The sequence below is a fragment of the Marmota flaviventris genome, chromosome 5 (genome assembly GCF_047511675.1).
Source record: "Marmota flaviventris isolate mMarFla1 chromosome 5, mMarFla1.hap1, whole genome shotgun sequence".
Taxonomy (NCBI): domain Eukaryota; kingdom Metazoa; phylum Chordata; class Mammalia; order Rodentia; family Sciuridae; genus Marmota; species Marmota flaviventris.
In genome coordinates this window covers 74,761,262-74,787,717 of record NC_092502.1, presented here as the reverse complement: position 1 = coordinate 74,787,717, position 26,456 = coordinate 74,761,262, and the positions used below count along the sequence as shown (strand labels likewise).

The following is a 26,456-nucleotide window of genomic DNA, read 5'->3' as shown; positions in this document are numbered from 1 at the left end:
AACAGCTAAGCGGCTTAGCTGTAAGGGAGCGCAGTCTTCCCCCTCGAAGAAACATCTTTGACTTCCTCCCATCCAGGCCGCATCTTTTTGATACGGTCTTTAATTCCACTTGCAACCTCCTCCCAATGGAAGACAATTTTGAGGATCGGCTCGAGGTTGCTTCCGTGTTTCCCTAGCAACCGTGCTATAAAGATGGCAGGAAGAGCTATGATCACGTGCTCCAGGAACTTCCGTGTTCCCGTCGTGACTTCCGGTTGTCAGAATTCCCCCAGACGCAGCGGCTGCCGGGGAAGGGGAATTGTGCGGCCCTAGGTCGCCGTTGCCCCGGTGGTGGTGGTGGGCTCCGGGTGGGCTCACTTCATTCAGCCCCTGCTGCGATGCATCCGCGGCGCCCGGACGGATTCGATGGCCTGGGCTACAGGGGTGGTGGCCGGGACGAGCAGGGATTTGGTGGCGCTTTCCCTGCCAGGTCCTTCACCTCCGGGTCGGACCTAGGCCACTGGGTGACTACTCCCCCAGACATCCCCGGCAGCCGCAACCTGCACTGGGGAGAGAAAAGCCCGCCCTACGGCGTGCCCTCCGCCTCCACCCCGCACGAGGGCCCCGCGGAGGAACCCTTTCCCGGCGGCTGCAGTACCAGCGTGCAGGGGCAAAGCACTGGTGAGGGGCGTCGCGCCAGAGGCCCGGGCGGGTGGATGGGTTGGCTGAGCGGTGCGATAAGCCCGCAGACCCCGGAAACTGTGCAGAGGCTCCCTCCCCGGTGCCTTCTTGGCCTATCGCGCTGCACACCCTCTGCCCTCTTTTCGTCCTCTGTTCAGGAAGTGAGCCTCCTCCCTCTTAACGCATTCGTTTTCTCCGGGATCACCTCCAAAAAAGACATCTGCCTTAGCTATAGGGTGCATAGTAGGAAATTTTAGGGGTTGTGCCAATGATCTGAATCAAGGAAGAAAGGAATTTGGTTATTTGTTGTTACTTAATTCACTTTGGCAGCTTTTATTATTATTTTTTTCTTGATTTAATTAATGGCTTTAGTTGTAGCTTTGTGTTCCAGAAAGAGAAGCTTTTCACAATTGTCAAATTAGGGTTAAGGCTAGCTCTGCCACTCATAAACTGGACTTCTTTTTTAATATCTGGAAGACTTAGTTTTTCTCATCTCTAAGACTTGTAGAATACCTGATAGGGTGTTTTACAAGTTTTGAGATGACTTGCATAAGGTCTAGCAGGATATGGAATACATAGTAGTTAATACAGTATCCATTTTCTTCCTTTACCCTTTTCATCATGGGAGATCTATTTGTTTTTCAGATCTCTAGTCTAGAAATTTTCCTTCCTGTAATTTTCCTTTTTCCTGCTTTCTTGGTGTAAAAAATCCACTTAAGAGTTAGAAACATTGATACAATTACATGATAAAACTTTGGAGTCAAAAGACATTTATTCTTTGCAGGAAGTAAAGTGAGAGGTATTTTTGACTGCAACACTGCATGATCCAGATATTTTCAACATCCATTTTATTCATAAAATGTAAATATATTTCATTCCATTCACCTGGAATTATTAGGATAACAGATTAATTATATTCTCACATATTAAAAATATTCTGCACATTAGCCTTATACTAATATCCTTGACTATTTTATTTGTTTTAACTGGAAAAAAAACTTGAATGATTTGTTTAATAAGCTAATGAAGATGTGATGAAAGATCAGTGACATAAAATTTACTTTTTGACTCCTACCTAATTTTCTTTCCAATGTGTCCTGCTGGTTCCACAAAAATACTGCAAACCTTTTGTAAGTTATAAATTAAGTAATTCAAAATCTATATATAATTGTTACAGTTATCTTTTTGGGTAGTAAAGTTTGTTTTATCTTTTCCTAAGTTATGTCTTGATGGCTAAAATGGGGAGAAGCTTGTTATCAAAAGCAGGCGTTTATTTTGCAGCTGTTACTGGAAGGTAAGTGTAATTTTATGAGAAGGACAGCCACCTGAAAAACTTACACAGTTATCAGCAGGTTTATACCTTCCTAACTCCTTCCAGAAAATGTGAGTGGCATTTTCTCTTAAAGGAAATATAGAGGATGCGTTATGTACCTTAAAAGGGTAGAAGCTGAAATGAGGAAACCATCCTTAACATGGCAAAAGAAGTGTTTTTGACTAACTTTCAAGGTGATGCATTTTCCCCAAGAATGGGGTTGTTTGTCCTTCTCACTTAAAGGAATAGGGTCAGCGTTGCTTCATTTGAAAGAGCAGAGTCTGGGAGGGGAAGATAATTATTGTTTTTAAGTATTGTATTATAGCTGATATTAAATGTCAGGTCCTCTGGGTTTGTGATAGTTTACCTTTATAAATTTTGTGTTCTTTAGGTAAAAGAAAAACTTTTTTCTTTTTTGACATATACATAGTAATGTTTCCAGCTGTGAACTTCTGGAGTAACATTACAGAAATGCCATTAGAAATAGCACATATGTACAGTTACTAACCCATCACAGAGAATGAATTAAACAGCTACTCTCAAACTAAAATTTTAGGTTACAGGAGAAGATAGCTGTATTTATCCATTTTGGTGACCTAAGTACTCTTTCAAATTGATAATTTTGAGATGCTTTGCTTGAAAAGAAATGGTCTAAGAAAGTACTCTAGATCAGTAACAGTGAATAACTAGTTTTTACATCTTGAGAAGTCAAGTTGTTTGTGTATGAGGACCATCCATAAATGATATTTTAATTGACTGAAGTCAGAAGTTAAAACTGGTAGTCCATAGGTTCTATCTGCATACAGTTTGACTTGTCCCAAACAATGTTTTAAACTTTTTCAAATAGTTGCCAGGGTAAATACTTAACGATTTGGAAGATTTTTCTAAAATTGAAACTGTCTTTTTGAAAAAAATCACAACTCAGAAACTCTGGACCCTCAGTTGCATGTAGCAACATCATGTGGAGCTAAAAAATAATTGTATCTTTAAGGGGTCACGCCTTGCAACTTGCCACAAGCTCCAGCAGTTCTTCACTTACTCAATTTACCTCCCTGACTCCTATCAGAGTTTGAGTTTGAATAAATGAATAACATGTTAATACAGGAAAATATATTTGTTTTTATAGTAAATCTCAATATTGGTTATGAGTAATCTTATTCTTTTTATTTTAGAACAGTTGAATAGATTTGCTGGATTTGGTATTGGACTTGCAAGGTAATATTTTATAAGTTTTTAATTTATAATATTAAATGATTAGTATTTCTCCTTTATAGTTTCTCTTTAGAGCAGCAGATTAAATCTTCAGTAATATTTTGCAGAAAAAAATTTTATTTAAAATCTATAACATGGTTTTTTCCCAGTAAGTATAGAAGCTAGTCAGTCGTTCAGCTTCTAAGTACAAAAGAATTTTCTAATGAATATTTTAACAATTTTCATGGATCTATAAAAAGAATAGAATCAAATGTAAACTTAACTCCCACCCTATCAAAAAAAATATTTGTGCATTGAACTTTTTCTCTAAACATTTGAATGCTACCAAGGTATTTAGTGGCATAGAACCTAGATTTTATCTATAATCACCATTTGGGAATCAGCTTTACATTTTATTTGTAATAATCATTTTATTTAAGGAAATTATCAGTCTCAATCATTGTGATTTTTAGTGAATACCAGTTTCATAAATACTGGATTTGCATTAGGCTTACATTTCTTGCCAGAATGACTTTCATTATTAAAAACATTTTAACCAAGAAAAAATACCTTATTGAATAATTGAACCTAAGGCTGTTAATGTCTGTATAAGTAAAATCTGTGTTTTTCATTCTTTTCCAGCCTTATTCTTTCTACTTAAAGTTTAGTACATATAAAATAGTGTTAATTCCACATGCAATTATGTTTGTTTGTGTGCATGTATGTATATGTCAAAGCTTAAGCCCACTGGTATAATTATTTTGCAGGGAATATTTTCAGAAGAAATATTTGATACATAAAATACCAATTAAAATGGTCATTAAAATATTATAAATTAAATGCCGAGTACGTTAAAATCAAAACCTTAGAATGAGATTTGTGAAGAACAGATGGCTCTGCCGAAAGAACTGTTCATAAGATATTTTCTGAAAGAAATTGAAATTAAACAGTATGGCATTTTCCATGTCAAGCATACAGAGATCTATTTTCATCTTCATACTAAAGATATTAATATTATGTATTGTATCCCTTATTTAGCACTTTGCAGATCTGGTTTTCATTCATTATATTGAATTTTGTTATTGATAGAATCATTTGCAAATATATCTAGATATTTCTAAAATGCTTTAATTTTAAGAATCAAGAACATAAATAATGTGTGATCCTGAAGGCAAGAATAATTTCACATATGTGTATACATGTCTAAAAATATGTATAAATAAAATTTGTATGTAAACACATATGCATAAATTACTTTTATGTAGTCTCTTTACAGAAAATGTACTGGCCCATCCTTGCATTGTTCTACGCCGCCAATGTCAGGTAAATGTGATTTCCATGACCTACTGAGACAATTCTAATCCTGATAGAAAGTGCAGAATTCAGATAAATGACATGAAATCATGTAATTATTATTCTGTGTAAAATGTTCCAAAATTTGTAAAATAGCAATTCTCAAAATATTTTTCTCAAAACTTCTTTTTTTAAATCTTAAAAAATTATTAAGAATCCTAAAGAACTTTGGTTTATGTGGATTGTATTTGTCAATATTTACCATTTCAGAAATTAAATCTGGGAAAATTTTACTGTTCTTAATTCATCAAAATAATAAATTTAATAAATAGTATCATAAATGCTATATTTATGAAAAGTAATTATGTTTCTGAAAATGTCTTTAATGTCAGGCATAATAGGAGTTAGGTGGTTTTTCACCTTGTTCCACAGTCAGTCAGTTGCAATGGTCTGTTTTAAAAGTAATAAGAAGGTCCAACATTGTGCACACATATCATTAAAAACAGAGTGGTATTTTATATCCTGTACAGATAATCCTGGACGTTCTTTGAAATTAAATCAAAACTCATCAAGTGGTAGTTTCTTAAAGGTTTTTGCATTGTGAAATCTGAAACCACATAAACTTTATATACTTTGCTACATTAAAAAAAAAAATCCACTGCTATATACTGCATCTTGATTGGTTATTTTTACTATGCATGATTTCATATCATCAAACATTGTTTATTTGAAAAATATTGAATCAGTTTTTTATATGCCTTGTAAATATTAGAACCTTTGATTATACAAAAGAAAAAGTCATCTTCTTTAAAAATACTACTTATCAGAAAATCTTCATTTACTATATGCTTTTGTTTGTAGATACAGGTTTCCTAAAAATCTGATTTGCACTTGAAAACCTAAATTTATTGACAACAAATACTGCCATTTGGACTTTTTAAATCAACAAGCTTATTTTATTCATTTCTAAGAGCATATTTGTGCCAAGTATGAATAACTATAGTCTGTCAATGAGGTTTTCAAGTAAAAATGCTTTTCCATGAAAAAAAGTGGCTAGGTCAGCTTGCAGTTCTATCAGATAAGTGCTTTCCCTCATGACAACTATCTTACTTGTTTTATAATATAGTGTATTAATTGGAAAGATGTATTCTCAGAGTGAAGATTTCATAAGATTAATCTTATTTTTTGAATGTTTCATCTAGAATATTCTTAAGTCTAGATTGCTTTTTGCTTACTTTTGAGTATGTGGGGTGAAGAATCCAACAAGTACAAAAATATAATTTGATGCTTCTTCCTTGATTCATGCTCAAGAGCTTGCAGTTTTATCCACCAAAGCTTTTGCACCATTAATGAAAATAAAATATTAATGCAGTGGAAAAGGCAAATCATTAAATTTTTGAACTAGTTGATCCTCTGATAGGGTAATGGAGCCCTCAAGGACCAGTGGCTCACACCATGGCAGATGCTGGTATCATATAACTTACCTCCCCTACAATAGTTATCCCCATATTTGTTTGCTGGTATAATTCAAAACAATATAAATCATTACAAAATTAATGTTTATGCTTAGCGCTGAAAAGAGTGTATAAAGAAATAACTATTTAAATAGCACTGACAGTATGTACCCTAGGACAGTATATTTCTGACATATGTATTTTACATAATGATAGTATTACATTGTGATCCCAGTATATGTTGTTTTGACCCCTTTATCTGATTTCATAGTTTATCCATCAAATTCAATTCTATAGTTTGAAAAATGCTTGTATATAGTTCTAGTGAGTAAGGAAACAAGTGCCAAACAAGAACCCCATTATATAGTCTACCTTACTATGTATATTATGCATTTATCTTCATATTATATTTATATAATCATAGATATTGTTCTTATTGTAGGTTAAAGTTTGTTCAAAAGTCATTTTGCTTTTGTGTAATTTATGGTAACTTAGAATTTAACGTATGTTTATGCTGCAACTCTGTATTTTTCATGGCCTTGTTATTTCTTAACAACATGATAACAGAAAAAATAGTAGTATCTTTTTTACAGGTTAATTACCATGCTCGGCATTATCATCTCACACCATTTACAATCATCAACATTATGTACAGCTTCAATAAAACTCAGGTGAGAATTAGTGTATAGATACTATTAAAACTGTATATAGTTATTTGTATTTGGTAATCATTAATGTAAGAATAATTTTTTTAATATGTTAATGAAAGTAACTCTTATTAGAGTAAAACTGATATAGCTTAGTAATGTTGTCTTTTCAAATCTTCAAAATTTCAGTTAATTCAGCAGAAATACTGCTTAGCAGCAGATAAGTTAAGGTCTCTGCCATCAAGAGAATTATAATTTAGTCATGGAGACAAAAACACAAACAGAAGATTGTGACACAGTAAGATGCAATATTAAAGCCAAGCATGGTGGCACATACCTGTAATCCTAGCTACTTGGGAGACTCAGGCAGGAGGATCACAAGTTTGAGGCCAGCCTCAGCAACTTAGTAAGATTTTGCCTAAAAATAAAGGCTGGGGTGATAGCTCAGTGATAAAGTACTTTCCTAGCATGGGTGAGGCCCTGGGTTCCATCCTCAGCACCACATAAAAACAAATAAATAAAGGTTAAATTAAAAAAAAAAAAAAAAAGGACTGAGATAGAACATCTCTGGGTTCAATCCCCAGTACAACCAACCAACAGCGCCTCTAATACATCTATTAGATACAAATAGATGTATTGGAGATATAAAATGATATCAGAACATAAAAGAGAGGTGCCTTATCAGAAGTGGGATTAAACACAGGGGATATGGCTTAGGAAAAACTTTGGAGAAAGGGTCTCAGAGTTGTGAACTTATTGTCAATAAGTCTACTTCTGAATGCAGAGGATAGAGAAAAGATTTTATAAGTAGATGTGCCAAGGAGAGGTTATAATATTTGGGAATGAATTTAATGCAATACAACATGAGTTTGGAACAGAGATCAGAGTAAGATGAAAAAGTGCATATGGAAGTAGATAGGATCCAGATCATAGAAGGCCCGAGATGATTTACTTGATCTTAAAATCTGTAGGAATATCATTGAAGATTTTTTATTAGTAACCAAAGTATTTTGAGCAAACTTGGGTTTTTGGTAGTATTCATCAAAATTTAAAATGTTCATGTTCTTTGTCTTAATAATTTAATTTCTAGACACTTTATTCACATAAGTGTATATGGATATGTATAGAAAATGTATGTGTAAGGATGTCATTTTGCCTTTGCATATGGTAAGGTTGGAAATTATTCAATAGCCATTAATAGGTTACCAGTAAAATAATTATGTTTATCTGGTGAATCACCATCTAGCCTTTAAAAATAAGAAAGTAGCTTTGTACTGATACAGAATGATCTCTGGGTTATTTTTTTGGGTTCAAGGTAGTTCTACCTATTAAAAATGAACAAGCTTTAGATAGGGCAAAGGGAAGTGAGGGGGCATGGGAGTAGGACAGATGGTGGAATGAGATGGGCATCATTACCCTAAGTACATATATGAAGACATGAATGGTATGATTCTACTTTGTGTACAACCAGGGACATGAAAAATTGTGTTCTATATGTGTAATATGAATTGAATTGCATTCTGCTATCATATATCACAAATTAGAATAAATAAAATTTTAAAAATGAACAAAATGAAAACATTTCTGTATGTGTACATACACATAGAGATATAGTTGAATATGTATAAATAATATCTGGTAGATAAGTAATAAACTGCTGCTCAGGTACTAGGATGAAAAAGAAACAAAATTTTCTCCTGCTATCTTTTTAATTTTGCTGTGTCTATAACAACATTTATATAAACACGAAGAAAGGAATATAACTGATGGCATTGTAAAAAGGGGCAAGACTAGAAGCAGTCATTCATTTAAGTAATGGTTTAAGGGTGGAGAAAAGAGCATGCATGATTTTGTAAGAGTAGAATTTACAGAACTTGGCTTATTAGATAAAACAGTGAGAAGAGTGTTATCTGGATAATTATTGATCACTAGGATGATGAAGCTACCATCTAAGGGAGAGGAGAAATACAGCACAGAAAGAGTGGTATGAATGGATACAATCCAGTTTGTAGTTTTATATATTTTGAGTTACCTATGAGTCATCCAATTGGTAGGACTAGTAGGGACTTGAATATATGGATATTAGAGATATGTAATCAATTAATTGATCATAATTGAGTATATAATTAATTGGAGTGTTCATCTTGGCCTAAACATAGACCATGTAAACATTAAAATAATGTTTGAAATTATGTTTTAATGATGGAAATTAAATTAGTTATAGTTCTCTAATATTTCTAGTAGAATAATACCTATCTAGAAAATATCAGTAAAAGTTTAGTATCAAGTTTGTTAAAGACCTTTTGTGTTTCGTATTAAAGCATTAACAGAAATAACAATAAATTTTGTTCATTTTAGGGACCAAGAGCCCTATGGAAAGGAATGGGAAGTACGTTTATTGTACAGGGAGTCACACTTGGAGCAGAAGGCATAATTAGTGAATTTACACCTTTGCCAAGGTACCTTTTTTTTAGCATTTTCTCAATATTTATTTCATATTAAATTTTAATTAAATATAAAACTTCTGAAAGTACTTTGATCTGAAAACTTATGTGAAGTAACTGAGAATCAGACAATAAAATTGTATTATTAATCATATCTTTTTTCATTAGTTTGTCATAAAAAAAAGTTCTTCTTGTTTTAATATCTCTTAAGATATATCTCCCAGCTCTTTCTTTTTTGGGGGGTGGGAGTGGGTACTAGGGATTGAATTCAGAAGCATATGCCCACTAAACCACACCCCCAGCCCTGATTTGTATTTTATTTAGAGACAGGGTCTCACTGAGTTACTTAGTACCTCGCCATTGCTGAGGCTGGCTTTGAACTCGATATCCTCCTGCCTCAACCTCCATAGCCACTGGTATTACAGGTGTGCACCACCACGCCCATCTCTTCCAGCTCTTTCTGCTGTGTATCAGCAACTAACTGCCAACTAAGGGACAATATGAATATGAAAGCAATTCCCATTCTCGAAATAGCAAGTTTAGTTGGATTGGAGTACATTGTGTGATTCATGCTATAATTAAACCCCTTTCAGAGACTAAGGGATATTTTACTTGGAATTACTGGCAAGGATTTAAAAAAAATAACTGGAATCTTATTTAGATCTTGAATTTTGAATAAGAATTGACTTGGCAGAAAAGGAGGTAATTCCAAGAAAAGGTGACCACATGCCCAGAGCTATAGAGGTTAGATGGCTGGGCAGTAGAAAAATGACCTGTGCTTGGAGTATTGGGTGTGTTTGTGGTGGAATATTAAGAAAGGAAACTGTGGTGCTAGATTAAAGTGTGATTATATCCTTGTAATATTTTATTCTCTATGTGATTGGGAATCTAAGAATTAATTTTTTAATATATGTGTTATAATAAAAGCTATTTTCAAGTGATAGTATAAAAAAATGACTAATACAGAGAGACTTGTGCAGAACTATTTTAATAATCTAGGCCAGACTGAGGTGGTTCTGAACTGTGGAACAAAACAGAAAGCAGTGAGTTAAATGGACATTTCTAAAGTTTAATTGATGATAATTAATGTTAGATTGAGAATGGAGGTATGAGAGAGTAAATCATCAGCAGTGATTGAGATGTCTATATAGGCAGTGTTAACTAAGATGGGAACTTCATTAAGAAGAATAAACTGGAGTGGGAAAGTAGATATGAAATTTAATTTTGAATAAACAAAGTTTGAGATTCTTTCAAAACATCTAGGGAACATATCTAATAGGTGATTGCCTGTGGATGAGAATTGTACAGAAAATTTGAAGTGATGACATAACTTCAAGTGTGTGGCATAAAAATTGCATTCGAAACATTAGAATGGGTGTGTTTTACCTGAGGTGAATTAGGGTGTAAGTCACCTAAATTGTAGACTAAATGACATTAAGTAGACCAAAGACAGAATCTCAAGCAATTTATGTGTGTGTATATGTGTATTGTGCTCATGTGTGTGGTTGTATGTGATGAGAGATAATAGAGGATTAAATAAATTAAGAACATGTGCGGGGTCTCTTTATGAAACCAGTTCCGAGATTATTGGTGAAAGAAAGATAAGCATTGGAGTCATGGTAAAAAAAAAGCATGAGAATAGTAATGTGCAGTTGAACACTCTCAGTAATGGGTAACCAGGGAATCTTATGAAGAATATATGAAAGGAATGTCAACAGATGATGTTTGAAATCATAAATTTGTTAGGTGCATACTCATACAGAACACCTCTAATGCTACATCAGTCCATCCGTGGCATTAAAGGTTTCAAAAGGCTCATTAATCCAAAGTTAGCCCTTAGGTTAAATTTTTTGGATTGTCAAGAATGTAAGGCAATTTAATGCATAGCCACTAGTATATCACAGACTTTGGATTTAATCTTTGTAGGAAAGGAAATGATAGAAACTGATATCAGGCTTTTTCCCAGTGTGATTACTTTCAATGAACATCATAATCTTGAAGTTCTTTAATACAGCTTTGCTAAAAGGTTAGGGACAAAACAAAGATTAAAAAGGTTAGAAAGATTTGGCCACCTAAAGGTTTTCTTGTCTCATACTTAAAAGACTGAGTGTCTGCTCTTGACTAACCATGTTCACCTTAATTGCTTTTTATATCACAAGATGAGTTCAGAAGTAAGTTCTTGTAGGAAAATATTCTTGAGGTTCTCTCATAGACACTAAAATTCTTTAAAAATTTAACGAAACACAGGAAGTTCAACTTAGTAAAGTAGGAAAATCAGCCCTTGCAGTCAGAGAGCTATTGGTTCTGGTCCTGGCAGCCTCACATTTTACTTCTAAGACCTTAGGCAAGTAATGCTCCTTCTCTAAAGCTGAGGTGAAAAGTCACATTGACTTCAGGTTAAAGGGAAGGAAAAAGAGAAATGGAAATGGGGAAGCATAGAATTTTATAAAATTTTGTCATTTTTCCTAGTCAGTAAATATATAGACCTGTCAGTTGTATGAGAATGTATTTTCATCATTTTGAATCTTACTAAAGAAGATATGAAAAGTTACCTTTCATGTATTGTTCTACCTAGAAATTTTGTTGAAAATTCCACTATTAATTCATTTATTTATTTACCTAATAATTCTTAGTGCCTACTATGTGCCAAGTTCTGTTCTAGAAATCAGATTGACAATGAGGAAAAGAAACCAAAGGTACCTTTTACTGAACTCAGTATCCAGTATAAGAACATGTGTTAAGTAAAATAGTCACACTAATCAAATAAATTATTATAAATTGAATTTTTTTCTCTGGAGGAAAGAGGGTGTGGGTCTGTGAGAATAGGTTAGAAACAGCTTTACACTTATGAAGAACTCTGAATGTGTGTAGGAGAGACAGACCAGTTTGTCTAAAAATGCTGTGGCAGTGAGAAGCATGGAGAATTCAGGTAATTGAGAGAAGATTCATGTGGCTGGAGGCCAAAGGGCAAGGTAGAGAGTGGTGTGAGAGAACACTGCAGAAGTAGGTGGGTGCCAGAACATGCATGGCTTTGTAAGTGACTTTAAGAATACTGAAGAGTTGGGCTGGGGTTTTGGCTCAGTAGTAGAGCGCTTGCCTAGCACATGAGAGGCCCTGGGTTTGATCCTCAGCACCACATAAAAATAAATAAGTAAAGGTATTGTGTCCAACTACAACTAAAAAATAAATGTTTTTTTTTAAAAAATAAATAAATAAATAAAACTACTAAAGAGTAAGGTCAGTGACTTCAGATTTATATTTTCAAAGAATCATCAGAGCTGTAGACTATAAGATTGTAGAAGGACCAAAGTGAATAAAAGGAGACATTTTAGTATGCTATAACAGTAATCAGGGTGACGAATTATATTACCTAGGACCAGGTTGGTATTTTTTGAGATGGACATTAAGTGGACAGTTTTGAAAGATACTCAGGTAAAATTGATGGACCTTGTTGATGGTTGAAGAATGGTTGATGAAAGAAAAGGCAATATTAAGGGTATCTTCTAGAATTTTGGTTTGCATAACCAACTGGATGTCATGAGAGAAACTATTTTCTGAAGTGTGTAAATATTTTTTATTACTCCTCTTCCTCCTTACAGGCTTGATCTTTCTTGGGGAAAAGCAGGGTTGTGACAAAAACAGTCAGCAAAGCAAATAACTTAGAGCAATTAACAGAAGTTACCACATGAGAAGGATGAATTATGAGTCTCCTAGACTGAGGTTTCTTAAATATACATGGTTATTAGAACAGATGTGACAGTAGGAATTCACTAGTTTTTAGGGTCTCTTTTTCTTTAAATACTGTTTATGGTCACATCACAGAGAAAACAGATCTCTAGTACATACAAAGTCATCAAGTTTATAGTTCCTCGGTAGCATTACTTTTTTTTAAGACAATTAACCTAGGATCATCAGTGATCTCTTTATCTATTACCAGACCCCTCTCAATCCTCCTGGAACCTCCCCTAGTTGGAATGAGTAGTTAGACTATATGTTGTTCTGTTCTAAAGGATCATTCATTTTATTTACATATGTTTTTCTCTTATAATTAACATGAGGTGGGAAGATTCTGTAACCAGGTTTATCTGTATAGGTCAGTTTCTCACAAATCACAAGTCAAACTCCAACTTAACTTTGATTCATCTCACATTTGTGGTTGCAAACATAAACATCTTGCAGCTTACTCCCGATAATTCCTCTGAATTCACTTTTTAAATATGAAATCTTCCTTAAATTCAGTTGATTCCTTTCTGATTAATGGTTCTCAAGTAGGAACACTAAGAGTATAAATCTGAAAGAAAAATTTAAATATGATTTTGCTCAAGTTCAGTTCATTTTTAGGTCCAGGTAGAATTTTCAGTAGGCAGTGTTAATAAGGCTGGCATACAGTGGTGAAGTTGTAACTGAAGGTAAATAAATTTGGTAGCCTTTGAAGCTATAATCTTGGGGAGAGTGCCTAGTACAACAAATGGAGTGAGAAAAACAGAGGGCATGACCCTTTAGGAACTCCAGTAATAGGTGGCTGTGTTAAGAAAGATATCCTTTAAAGAGAAAAAAGGGATAGAAACCAAATGATGACAAGCAAAGAGTGCTTTAAGGATAACAGAGGAATATGTGTACCTCATCACTTCTGAAATGTCAGATTAAGGTACAGACTTGAAAACAATCATTAGATTTAGTGCCTCAATATATACATATATATGTGTACTCAATACATATATATAAAGAGAGAGAGAGATAAAGTAACTAGTCTAATAAATTTTAATTTGATGCCCATTTGCAAGGGTAGATTTTGTGTGAAAATAGTAAGTTAACATATACATGTTTTGCAATAATGAAATTAAAAAGGCTTAATGTAAATAAAATGAATGATCCTTTAGGATAGAAAAACACATAGTCTAACTTCTCATTCCAACTAGGGGAAGGTTCCCTGAGGATTGAGAAGGGTCTGGTAGTAGATAAAGAGATCATTGATGATCCTAGATAATTGTCTTTAAAAAGTAATGCTACTGAGGAACTATAAGCTTAGTGACTTTGTATGTACTAGAGATCTGTTTTTCTCTGTAATGTGGTCATAAAGTTTTTTGTTTACCCTTTTGCCTAAAACACTTAAATATGCTAATTTAAATTTCTAGATCAATAAGTTTTATCCATTTTATAAACTAATAGGAAACATATAAGGAAGAGTCTCAGTTTTTTTTTTCTTTTAATATTGGGTCCTAAATATCCTGTTCCTCTCATTTACTTTAATAATCTTAAGAATAGTAATAATTACATTGTATTTAAAAGAAATAGTCCAGTCTTTACAGAGACAAAGTCACAGATCTATCTGTACACGGTGTTTATGAGTTTCATACCTAAAATCAACATTATAATAAGTAACCTGTGGTAATACTTTGAGTCCATAACCGTAATAACAGCATCAAAATGGTTTATAGAGCAAGGAGCATATTTTGTTTGTAGTAATAAAGTAATTGTCAGTAAGTTGGGAGGCCTAATCCAGGTTTTATATTTTGTAACTTAATCATTGAATATTCTTTTAGCTATGTTTCCTATGTTTTTCAGGGCAAATAAGTATCGCAGTATTGATTTGATCAGTGTTTGACCCAGAGGTTTCTCTGAGGTTTTAGAAATTAGTGTTGGTTATCTTGTTGTCTAAAAGTCTCTGCAGACATTCTAATCTCAGAAAATTGTGAAAAAGTGTGGTACTACTCATGCTGTAATTGTACTGTTTGTTTTTAGAGCACTTACCTTTTTAGTAAGTGCTTACCTTTTTAATTTAGGTAAGCACTTACCTTTTTAACTTTCTTTGTCTTTTTAATATGTTTATTCCTTTCCCTCCATAAATTTTTTCTATTTATCCATTTCAAATAGAAGGCATTTTTCTAAATTCTTGATGGTCATGGTAGAATGATACCAGTTCCTTGTAGCAGCAAGTCTCATCTATATACTTCTTTCTATCATTTATTCTCCCCCTTACCTATTTTTCTGTTTTTCCCTTTTGTATCTTCTCTATCTGAATTTTCTATTTTTCTGTTATCTTATTTACCTTCTCACTTATTCTCTGTGATTTCTCTCCTTTTTTACCTTTCTTTTAATAGAACTTTCACCCATTTTCCCCTTCTGTTCTATTCTAATTTAGCTTTCTTTTCTTTCTCCCTACTCCCCTCTGGTTTCCAGAGGTATCCAGAATAGCAGGAAGCACCATAGTCCTAGGTATCGGTTCCAGATCTGACATATGACCAATCTCTTGTGATCATGTCTTTAATTTTTCTAATCAGTAAAATAGATGGAACCATATGTGTCTGCTTACCTCACAGGATTCCTCCTATGTGAAGTGAGATGAAAGGAAGTTGAGGCAGACAGTACAGACTTATCATGTCATAGAGACTAGGGTTTAGAAGCTAGTTCCATACTAACCAGTTGCTAAGTTATAAACTCTCTCTGATTCTGTTTCCTCATATAGTCAATGGAGATAATAGTGAGGATTAGAAAGGATTCATGCAGAGCACTTTGTGTAGCACCTAACATAGTAGGTGTGCAAAAAGATAGTGGAACTTAGTAATAGTCACAAAACTAATGTCATTGTAATAATAGAAATTAGGTGCTGTGCAGAATGTCATGTGTCATCCTGCATTAGTTACTTTTATTTCTTTTTAAAATTTATTTCCTTCCTTTTTCTGTTCCTTGTTTCCCTTCCCATTCCTCATATACTGTCTTTTATAAAACCTATCATTTTCATTTTTTCTTTAGTTTCTCAATATGTTTATTTTGGTAGCCAGTTATATCTTTTCTCCTCTGTCAGCACATACAAAAACGCTTTGCATGTTTTCTCTTTTTGAACCACCACAATTATTTTAAGTCTTTTTCAGAAAGAAAAATCTTATTAGGATATATTTCTTTTACAGATTAAAAAAATTAGAAATTAATTGTCTTTTGAAAATTAGGCTAAATCAAATATTGTAAAAACATGGCTTTTGTTTTATTTAAATTTATTTTTACTTTTTAGGGAGATTTCACATAAATGGAATCCCAAACAAATAGGTGAACACCTTCTACTGAAATCGTAAGTATTGAAAATGGAATTTTTCTTGAAAATTTCCATTAATGTTTATAGTGTTAGAACTGAAAGATATTTTTAATAAATGTAGCAAAGGAAATTGGAGAATTGAAATCTTTATGGGAGTAGATATTCAAAGAACAAGTAATATAGAGTTTAGAAATAAAATCTTGACGTACATGTGATCTTTAATAAAATAGTACTTACTAATTTGCCAGGCTAAAATCACAGCCTAATTTTTCTCTTGTTCCTAGGAAGTTAGCAAAGACCTTTAATTTGTTTAACCCAAATTTGTAAGAAAAATATTACAGGTTGAGCATCCCTAATTAAAATATCTGAAGTCTGAAATGCTTCATTATCTGAAATTTTTGAGCACCAGTATGACACCCCAAATGTCATGAATTATTCTACACCTGATCTCATGTGACAGCTCACAGTCAAAATGCAGGCACACTAAAAAAAAAAAAAAAAAAATCATATATGGTTATAAGGTGTATATAAAACATAAATTAACTTTGTGTTTAGACGTGGGTCCCATCTTTGAGATATTCCTTATGTATATGCAAATACACAAAAATCTGAAAAATATTCAAAATCTGAAACATTTCTGATCTTAAGCACTTCTGACAAGGGGTATTCAACCTGTATTTTATTGTTAAGCAGAAGATAAAAATTGATCTGTATAGTGATGATGAGCAAACTCAAAATCTTAGTGACATTGAAATGTAGTCCTAAAGGCACTTGGTAATTTTACAGCAGTAATCATTTTTGTAGATTAGAATTTTACTCTTCACTTTTTAATTTTTTTTGAAGATTGTGAATTGGAAATTCCCCAGCTTGCTGGCTCCCTCTATGGGACATTCCAGCACATTATTACTTAGTGCTGTTCCATTCACCTTGAAAACCACTACTTACCAGGACCTGGCCCATAAGGGTTAGGTAAGTCCCACTTCGATATGATTTTAGATAACTATATTTTGCAGGCTTGCAAAGTTGTAATAATATTTAAGATTAAATACTGGTGATAGGTAACAACTTTGCAAAGCTGTACAATATTGCTTTTTAATACTAAAAGGGGACTTCACTCACCATCAAAGGCTAGCTTAGCTCTGCTGAATGGGAAATCTGGGGATAGATAATGATAATAGGATAATAACAAAAAAGTATACTGTTTACTGTCACTGAAAAGGCAAGCCATGGAATGGAGCCCTCATCCTGAATTTTAAGTACCAGATTTATAAGGTCCAAAAACTAAATCATAAATGAGCCTATATTTTATTGGTTTAAAATAAAATATGTTTTCTTTGCAGGCTGTCCTTGTTGTTATTGATACCTTTTTTTCATTTCTGTTGAATAAAGCATCCTGTAACAGGTTTCTGAAGTTAATATTTTTAGGCCAAAAGAATTAATAGTTGAAAACTTTAAATATAAATTAGCTGGTATGTTAAAGTAGTTATTTAAAATTTTAATATAAATGTCTTGTTTCAGTACGCTGATTAATTTGTTTTAATTTCTACAGCCTAACTTATATGGTGGCAATGCCTTTTTATTCAGCAAGTTTAATTGAAACTGTACAGGTGAGCTATTCTCGTATTGTCATTTTTATTAACTATTTTGGGAATACTAAATATATTGTGTATGATTGTTTAGCAAAAAAAATTAAGATGGTATCCTTTAAAAATTATTTATTCACAGATACCACACATGTATCACATATTCCTGCTAAGTGTATTTCCATTACAAACTTAGGTCTGCTTGTAGTTTTAATTATTTTTCTTCCTTCCATAGGCAGCTAGCTATGATCTTTATTCATACATTTAAAAACTCAACCTATAATTTGCTCTGAATACAAAAATTCTATAAATTTTAAGCCCTATGTACAACTCAAGGTAGTTACAGTTTATCAAAAGGCAGCATGTTATCTGAGCATAAGAATAATGAACAATAACCTTAACAGTGATAAGGTGGTCTCCATAAGTAGTTTACTAATAGCATTTCTTTTTAAATATGGCTTTTAAGAAACATTTAATACTGTTGGTGTGATAGGTACTACAAAGCTTAAGTAATTTTCTAACATTTTGTTCTCCTTGCTTGTTTTACTATTTCCAACCACATGGTGGCGCTTAGAGTACATTGAATTAAATGTCATACACTTTCTCACTGTGCCTTCCCTACTAGGTAAGATGAAGTTAGTCTTAACATCACTTTTACATAAAATACAGCTCTTTCAACACTTGTCTTCTATTTCCAACATCTGGTCCTCTAGCATATTTTTTCCCTCAGTATGTATGAGTGCCTCCTCTCCATAAAACTCCTACTGGATAAGCCTTTCCTCTTCTAATTATTCTTTTCCTCTTGGTTTCTTTTCTGACACAGTAGTTAATGTTTGATGTTTGTTTTTGTTAAAACTAACTTCACCTAACTGAAATTAACACCTTGTAACCCAAGCATATTTCCATTTCCTCTTGCATTTGGTATTGTATTGAATAAATGGCATAACCTTTCAGATAAATGAGAAAATCTGTAGAGTTTATAAAGATATCCTCACAATAGCCGGAAGTTAATTATTTAAGTAAAACAACTAAGCAATAAAATATATTTTGGGAAAACAAGTTTTAACTTGGAACAGACTCATGTTAGAATCACACTATTCTACTTAAATTAGGTCTGTGACTTTAGAAAATTTTTTGACCTTTTAAAATCTTAATCTTCTCATCCATTAAAGTGGGAATCATATTTTAATAACTGAATTTTAAAAATTAAATTCCCAGTATTTATATAAATGGCCAGCTCACAATATGATAGTTTTTCTTGTGTTTTTTTAACCCCATATCCTCCTCTACCCCTTGTGTTTTCTTCTCCATGTCCACTTGTTGCTCCCCTTTTGACTCCTTTTATCTGCTTTTCTAGAATTGTTCTTTTAGTATCTTCTTTTCTATTGTTTCTATAGTCTTATTTCAAGTTGTCTTTGATGCTTTTTTGTTTTTTACCCTATACTCATTATCCTAAGAGAGCTTGTTCATTCATGTGAATCATTTTAACTTTAACCTGCATCGCAAAATCAACTCATAAATACAATCTTATCATTCCTCTTCTCCCTTTCTATCAATGGGACTTTGTAATTTCACCCTAACTCAAAACTTGAGTTTTACGGAAACTTTTTTGTTTATATGTTTCTTTCATACTGCATAAGTAATCTGTTATCATGCTTTTCTACTTTAGATATCAACAAGTAGCTAAGATTTGCCCTTTTCTTCCCACAGTATACCATCATTGTCATCTCTCCTTTACTACATATCTAACTTATTACAGTACATTCTTTCTTCCAACTTAAAACTTAATGGTTCTTTGCCTTTGGGAACATTGTTTTCCTTGAAAAATGCATAAGTCTCCTGAAGAGAACCTACTGAAAGCAGTTGTTATCCATATCTTCATTAAGAATTCTTATTCTAGTTCTCTGCATTTTAAAAGTCCTTTTATGTTCATATGCAAGATTAGTGTTTTAAAGTTGCAATACTTATATCCCTCTGCTAATTAAGGATCTATATTGACTCAACTCACCAAGATCAATTTCAGACTTCTCAGCATAGTGTTAAATTAGGATTTTTATTGACTACCTTTTCGTCTTAAGTGCTAAACTTTTTTTAAACAATTCATCCAAGGGGCTGGGGTTGTGGCTCAGCAGTAGTGCGCTCGCCTGGCATGCATGCAGCCCGGGTTCGATCCTCAGCACTACATACAAACAAAGATGTGTGTCCGCCGAAAACTAAAAAATAAATATTAAAAAAAAATTTCATCCAATATTTATTGAGTGCTAGCCCCTATCAGATACTATAGTAGACTCTAGGATACAATAGCAAATAAAACAAGACATAAATAATCTGCTCTTATAGCACTTATATGCTTGTTGGGAAGACAGACATAAATAATATGCATATAAAGTATAGTGGATGGGGCTAAGTGTTAAAGCAAAAATAAAGCAAGGTTAGCAAATAGAATGTGTACTGGGTAGGTTGACTTTTAATAGTTTCTAAGGTCAGTGAACATGTCACTGAGAAGATTAAATTTGAGTAAATGTCTAAGGCTGAGAAAAACATAGATGTTTTGCAAAACATTCTGAACAGAGGAAAAGCAAGTGCAAAGACTTTCAAGTGGACTTGAATGCATTTGAGGAATAGAAAGGAGGCCAGTATGATTGGTGCTATCTAAATAAGCAGGGAGAGCAGGAATTATGTCTTGAGTGGTTAGAGGCGATATGATCATACAGGACATTGTAGTTCATTGTAATAATTTGGCATTTACTTAAAGAGAAATGGTAGGTTTGAGCAGAACAGTGATGTGATCCAACAAGTCTTTATTAGGATCTCTTTTGCTGTTGTCTTAAAAATAAGGCCTGCGGTTGTGGCTCAGTGGTAGAGCACTTGCCTAGCAAGTGCTAGACACTGGGTTGATTTTCAGCACTGCATATAAATAAATGAATAAAATAAAGGTTCATCAACATCTAAAAATATATTTTAAAAAATATATACTTGAGTGTGAAGGGAGCCAAGGTTAGGAATGGGGAAACAATAGACTAGTAGATTAGGTGAGCTAATTTTATTCTCATGCATTTAAATATCATCTATTTACCAAGGACTCCCACATCTGTATGTTCAACTTGGACCTTTTTCTTGTAAACCCTTTTCCAGTTTGATGCATAACATTTCTGAATTCTTGTTTTCCTCCCCCAAGTTTCTACCAGCAGCATTTCTCAATTCAATTCAGTAAAAGATAATGCTATTCCTCCAGTACCTCTGGCCAAGAGCCTTGGTAATCTTTGACTCTTATCTTTCATATACCAAATACAACCAATATTTCCTGTTGCCTGTAGTTAAAAAAAAAAAAAAAAGCCTTTTTGTTTAGTTGTAGATGGACACAACACCTTTATTTTATTTATTTTCATATGGTGCTGAGGATCAAACCCAGTATTTTATACATGCAAGGCGAGTGCTCTGCCACTGAGCCACAATCCCAGTCCCTGTTGCGTATAATTTTAAAACCACAATTGAACTGCCCTACTTCCATTGTTACCTCCTAATCCAATCCACCCTCATTTCTTTGCTGGATGGTTATAATAACTTTTAAACTGGTCTTCCTTTGCCAGTATTATTTTAAAACCTAAATTATATTTATCTTCTGCTTAAAACTAAGCAGTTATCTCCCATCTAACTAGAAGCTCAAATCTATATAGTAGTCTATAAAGCATTATATAGCCCTTGTCTGCCTTTTAACTTCATCTTGTACAGTTCTATAGTCATTGCTGCAAACAAGTTATCCTTTTAGCTGTTTCTTTTCTGCTTCTTTATAACTCTGTAATTTATATCACAAGCTTATCTTATTTCCCAAATTTTAGTTAAGACTAATATTTATTGAGTGCCTACTTGGTACCAGGTCTTTCATTTATGACAACTCTGTGCATAAAAGGTAGGTAGTAGTGATTTGTACTTTGGTAAACTTAACACCTAGGAGTAGTTAAGTATCTGGACAATGCTTATAACCAGTAAGGAATGAAGGTAGGATTTAATCCCATGTTTAAGGACTCCTGAGCCCTATATTGCCTCCATAAGCAGATAAGTAGTAGTTGTTGCTTCTGAGTGAGTGCTGAGGAGCCGCTTGAGATTGAAGCAACCAGATGAGTGCATCTATCTCCCCCAGTCTCCCTTCCCCAGGGAATAGTTCCCAACTTCATTGCTGTGAGATTTCATTTGAAGAAAGAATCTAATGCCCAGATAACATTTAAAGTCTGCAGACCATTGATTCCTTCCTTTTTTAGTCAGTATATTAATTTAAAAGGAATCTAGGAAGCATCCCTTTTTTGTAGGAAAATAAGCAAATGTTAAGTTTTAACTTATTTCATCATTTTTATTTCAGAGTGAGATAATTCGAGATAATACTGGGATTTTGGAATGTGTAAAAGAAGGAATTGGAAGAGTGATAGGTTTGGGAGTGCCTCATAGCAAACGACTCCTTCCACTTCTTTCCCTGGTCTTCCCTACGGTGCTGCATGGAGTTCTTCACTACATCATCAGCTCGATCATTCAGAAGTTTGTCCTGCTAATTCTAAAGAGAAAGACTTACAATAACCACTTAGCTGAGAGCACTAGCCCTGTGCAGAGTATGTTGGATGCTTATTTTCCAGAACTTATTGCTAATTTTGCTGCCAGTCTTTGCTCTGACGTTATACTTTACCCATTGGAAACAGTTTTACACCGCCTTCACATTCAAGGAACACGCACGATAATTGACAATACAGACCTTGGCTACGAAGTACTTCCAATTAATACACAGTATGAGGGAATGAGAGACTGTATCAATACCATAAAGCAGGAGGAAGGAATGCTTGGCTTTTATAAAGGGTTTGGTGCTGTTATAATACAGTACACACTGCATGCAGCTGTCTTACAGATTACCAAAATTATTTACTCAACACTTCTTCAAAATAGCATTTGAGATTTAGGATCTATCACTGGTTAGTATAAAAGACCCAATCTGGATAATTTGCTATGAAATTATGAGGGATAAAAGTGAAATACTGGGGGGAAAATGGACTGGAAAATGAAACTGGTAGAAAAAGCCCATGCTGATTATATTGACACTTTTGTGTTTTTTATTTGTTTGTTTTGTTTTGTTTTGTTTTAAGGCATAGGTATATATTTTGGATCAAAACTATTGAAACTTGAAAACGTAATAAAAATAACACTTGTAAGAATGAAATTTTAGCTGGTTTAACACTCATGCTAAAGCAAAAATGATACTGGGCAAAAGCAAAAATTTATCTTCAAATATGTAAAGTGAAATTTTATTGAGTTGGATCTATCCTATCTGACCTTAATATTTGTTACAGGTTTATTTTTCCTTCTAGATTGATATTGATATATTGTCCTAATACAGTGTATAATATCAGAAGGTTGTACCTTTAAACAAATAAATTATGTCTTCATTGAATAAGACTAAAGATTAGATTTGGCAATCTGTAAGCAGGAGTTGAAGGGTTTTAAATCGTATTTTCCCTATGTAACTATTTTAGTGGCTGTATATAATATATAAAGCCATTTCTGTACACATATAGAACTTGGAATTTCCTTCATCCCTACAAAATTTTCTACTCATAGGTCAGCTTGTTGCATAAAATACACTTTCTGCTTTAATATCAGTAAAACATCAAAGCCAAGGTACCCAGAAGATTTTAATCAAACATAGCACACTTGTCCGCATCCAGTGTTTCAGTGCCAGCAACTTAAAATTTATCATATGTTTATAAAGTTTGGTTTGCTTGGCTAGTTTTGTGAATTGTCAGGCTATTTTTAGGGCAACTTTTAAGAAATAATCATGACAACTATTATTCCTTCCATATTTACAAATTGTGTACTCAAAAGGAACCTCATAATTTTCATTTCTGAATGACTTATCTTAAACAAAATTAAAATTTACCTGGGAATTTGTGCCTCTTGCCTACCATTATAGTCATCATTAATTAATGACATCAATTTTTATCTTTCAGTTTTAAAAAAGTTTCATTCTCCAAACAATACATTTAAAGAAAAAAGTAAGATATGCTTATCCCTTTTTATTTAAACTTGTTTGGATGAATACTGAAGAAAAATATACAAACCTTAAAGGAAATTTGTCCTTGTGTTTTATTTTACATTTCAACAAATAAGTAACAGAAAAAAATTGTTAATCAGTTTAATTTTTAAAAGTCTTTCTAGGGGCTGGGGATGTGGCTCAAGCGGTAGCACGTCCGCCTGGCATGCGTGCGGCCCAGGTTCGATCCTCAGCACCACATACAAACAAAGATGTTGTGTCTGCCGAAAAAAACTAAAATAAATAAATAAAGAGAGAGAGAGTTTAAAAAAAAAAAAAAAAAAAAAAAGTCTTTCTAAATTTAATTTGGTGAATTAGACTCTGTAGTATCAAATAATATGCATTTGACTAATCCACTATTAAGCATTTTAAAGTTTAATTTCTAAACAAGAATGGTCATCTTTTTTCTATGAACCATGTAGCACTCTAAAGTGCAGTGACTTTGGATGTTGTCCAACCTAGATTGCATACAAACAGATTCATGTTATTTTTAAAATGTCACAGAGATGGTTATGAATAATTTTGGAACACACAAAAAGGATACCCAGGTATGTGAAACAGTGTGTAATTAGCGACTCTTTACTAGTGTGTGTGTGTTTACTGAATAACATCAAGTTTTCCATTTTTAAATTCCACTGAGAGGGAAAGTAAACCCCATTGGTCACATTTTCTATTTAATGGTTAATCTTTTAGTTTGTGGCTTACTTTATCCAACCTGTGGGATTTAAATTGTGTTTATTGCTTTTGAAATGCTAAATAATGTTTTATATATTTATAATATATTCAGCTTCCTGAAAACCTCTCATTTTATTAAAATAAGTGGTTTCAAAGAAGATAAATCAGAAAATTTCAATTTTCAGAAATTTTCTAGGACAGAATATAATGGGAATCAAGTATTACTACTAGTGAAAGTCTGTAGAATCCTTCACCTACCTAAAAATCAGGTATTTCAAGATTTATTGAATGTTAGCATGATTATGCAGTTATATAAATTGATTTTGTTAGCATGATTATGCAGTTATACATTTATTTCATTATTGAGTCATGGCTGATGACCAAACTGCACACATTTCTTTTTTCTGTTTGAAGAAAGAATGCAAATTAACATGAACACTAAAATGGAATAGTGTTAAATAAAATATTAATTATTTTTTACTGTCTTTTCCAAATTAGTTGAAATATAATCTTTAAAAACCAGTCTGACAGGCATAGTGGTACGTACACACCTATAATCCTAGTTACTCAGGAGGCTTACAGATTTGAGGACAGCCTGGGAAACAATGAGACCTTGTCTTAAAATGAAAAGTACAAGGGACTAGGGATGTAGTTTAGTGGTAGAGCATTCCTGGGTTCAATCCCCAATACTATGGGGAGTGGCGGGGGGGTGGGGGGTGGAAATAAGCATTTAACTGGTCAAGTGTTTTTCAGTGAATTTATAAAAGCACTGTCAGATAAACTCTGCCCCTTTTAAAATATGCTATTTTAAATATGGGTGCCAAAATCTAATCTCCATAGCATACATTTCTTAATAGACCAAATTATGTTATTAAATTCAATATTACCAGTAGCATCATGGATAGGATTCTATTAAGTAGTTCTGCAAGCCCACTGGTCCTCTTATTATAAACCAGATTTTGGCCATGGAGCTTGTGATATGATATGCTTCCCTTACATTGCAGGGTTTCTTAATTTGAGTAAAATAGACTGAAAGTGGTAAAATTAAAAACTGGTAAAGATTAACCCATTTTGTGAATTTATGAATTTATTTGCTAAGTTGTATATATAGACCTTCTTAATAACCTCAATTTTATGGGCCCTTAAAAAAAAACCTAAATTAATGAAGTTTTAGTCAAGCTTCCAGACTTTAGCACTGATATTATAAAATAGTAAAAGCAAGCTAATTTGCAAAGGGTTATGAATGGACTATTAGATACTTTAGTCAGTGCTTTTAGAAACAAAACTGGAAGGGTAAGAGATCCTGCTCACTTGTGCAGATGTGCCTGACTGTTCATAACTGGTTTCAGCTCTGTCTTAGTTGTAACTGCACAAAGTATTCACTTTATTAATTGGGCATAAATGTTTAAATATTTCTATCCAATTATATATCTGTTCAGAAAATAAAGAAGATGCTGATTTGATAAATTGATTTGTCAACCGAGATTGTGGAGGATGTTTTTCCTTAGTGTTCTTATCCATCTTATGGAACAGAAAAGACTGCTGGGTATCGAAAAGTTATCCAAGTTTGAATTTATTTTCAAAACTTATCTAAGCAAATAAAATCCCTTGCACTAGAATTGGAATAATGTTTAATGTTGGCATTTCTGCTTTCTCTTTCAAGTAGTTGTACATAATCTCGCTCTCTCTCCTTTCACCCATCATAAATTGAATGTAATGTGTAATGTCTTTTTTTGGAGACTTTGAGTATCACTGATATACTAATAAGTTGTGTAGCAGTGTAATAAAAACTTGTAATTTGACAATGAACCTTATGCATTATTACCTCATCTAGAAGAGGTGTTTGTCTGTGTCTTTTCTTTTTAATTTGTTTTTGTCTGATTGGCATTTTAAATGTTTTTGGTAGCAAATTGTGTAATATGAAAAGTTCAATAAAATGTTGAAATAACACTAGTCATTTTTCTCTTACTAATGCTAGAGGACTACTCAGGCTGGTAAAAGATAAGTATATTTTAGGTGAAAATGAAACTCAAGAAAAATGAGTATGTAAAATTAAACATTTTTGCCCACCATTTAAAAAAATCTTCTAGCATCGTA

General features: G+C 33.2%; 1 protein-coding gene across 1 annotated transcript; it reads left to right on the top strand.

Annotated features, from left to right (window-relative positions):
• The first annotated feature begins 253 nt into the window (after positions 1-253).
• Slc25a46 (solute carrier family 25 member 46) lies at positions 254-26,309 on the top strand. Its single transcript, XM_027927651.2, has 8 exons — positions 254-660; positions 3,145-3,187; positions 4,429-4,486; positions 6,504-6,581; positions 8,916-9,016; positions 16,011-16,067; positions 17,581-17,638; positions 21,972-26,309. The coding sequence occupies exons 1-8, from the start codon at positions 378-380 to the stop codon at positions 22,548-22,550; spliced, it is 1,257 nt and encodes a 418-aa protein (XP_027783452.1). The 5' UTR covers positions 254-377; the 3' UTR covers positions 22,551-26,309.
• Positions 26,310-26,456: the final 147 nt, after the last annotated feature.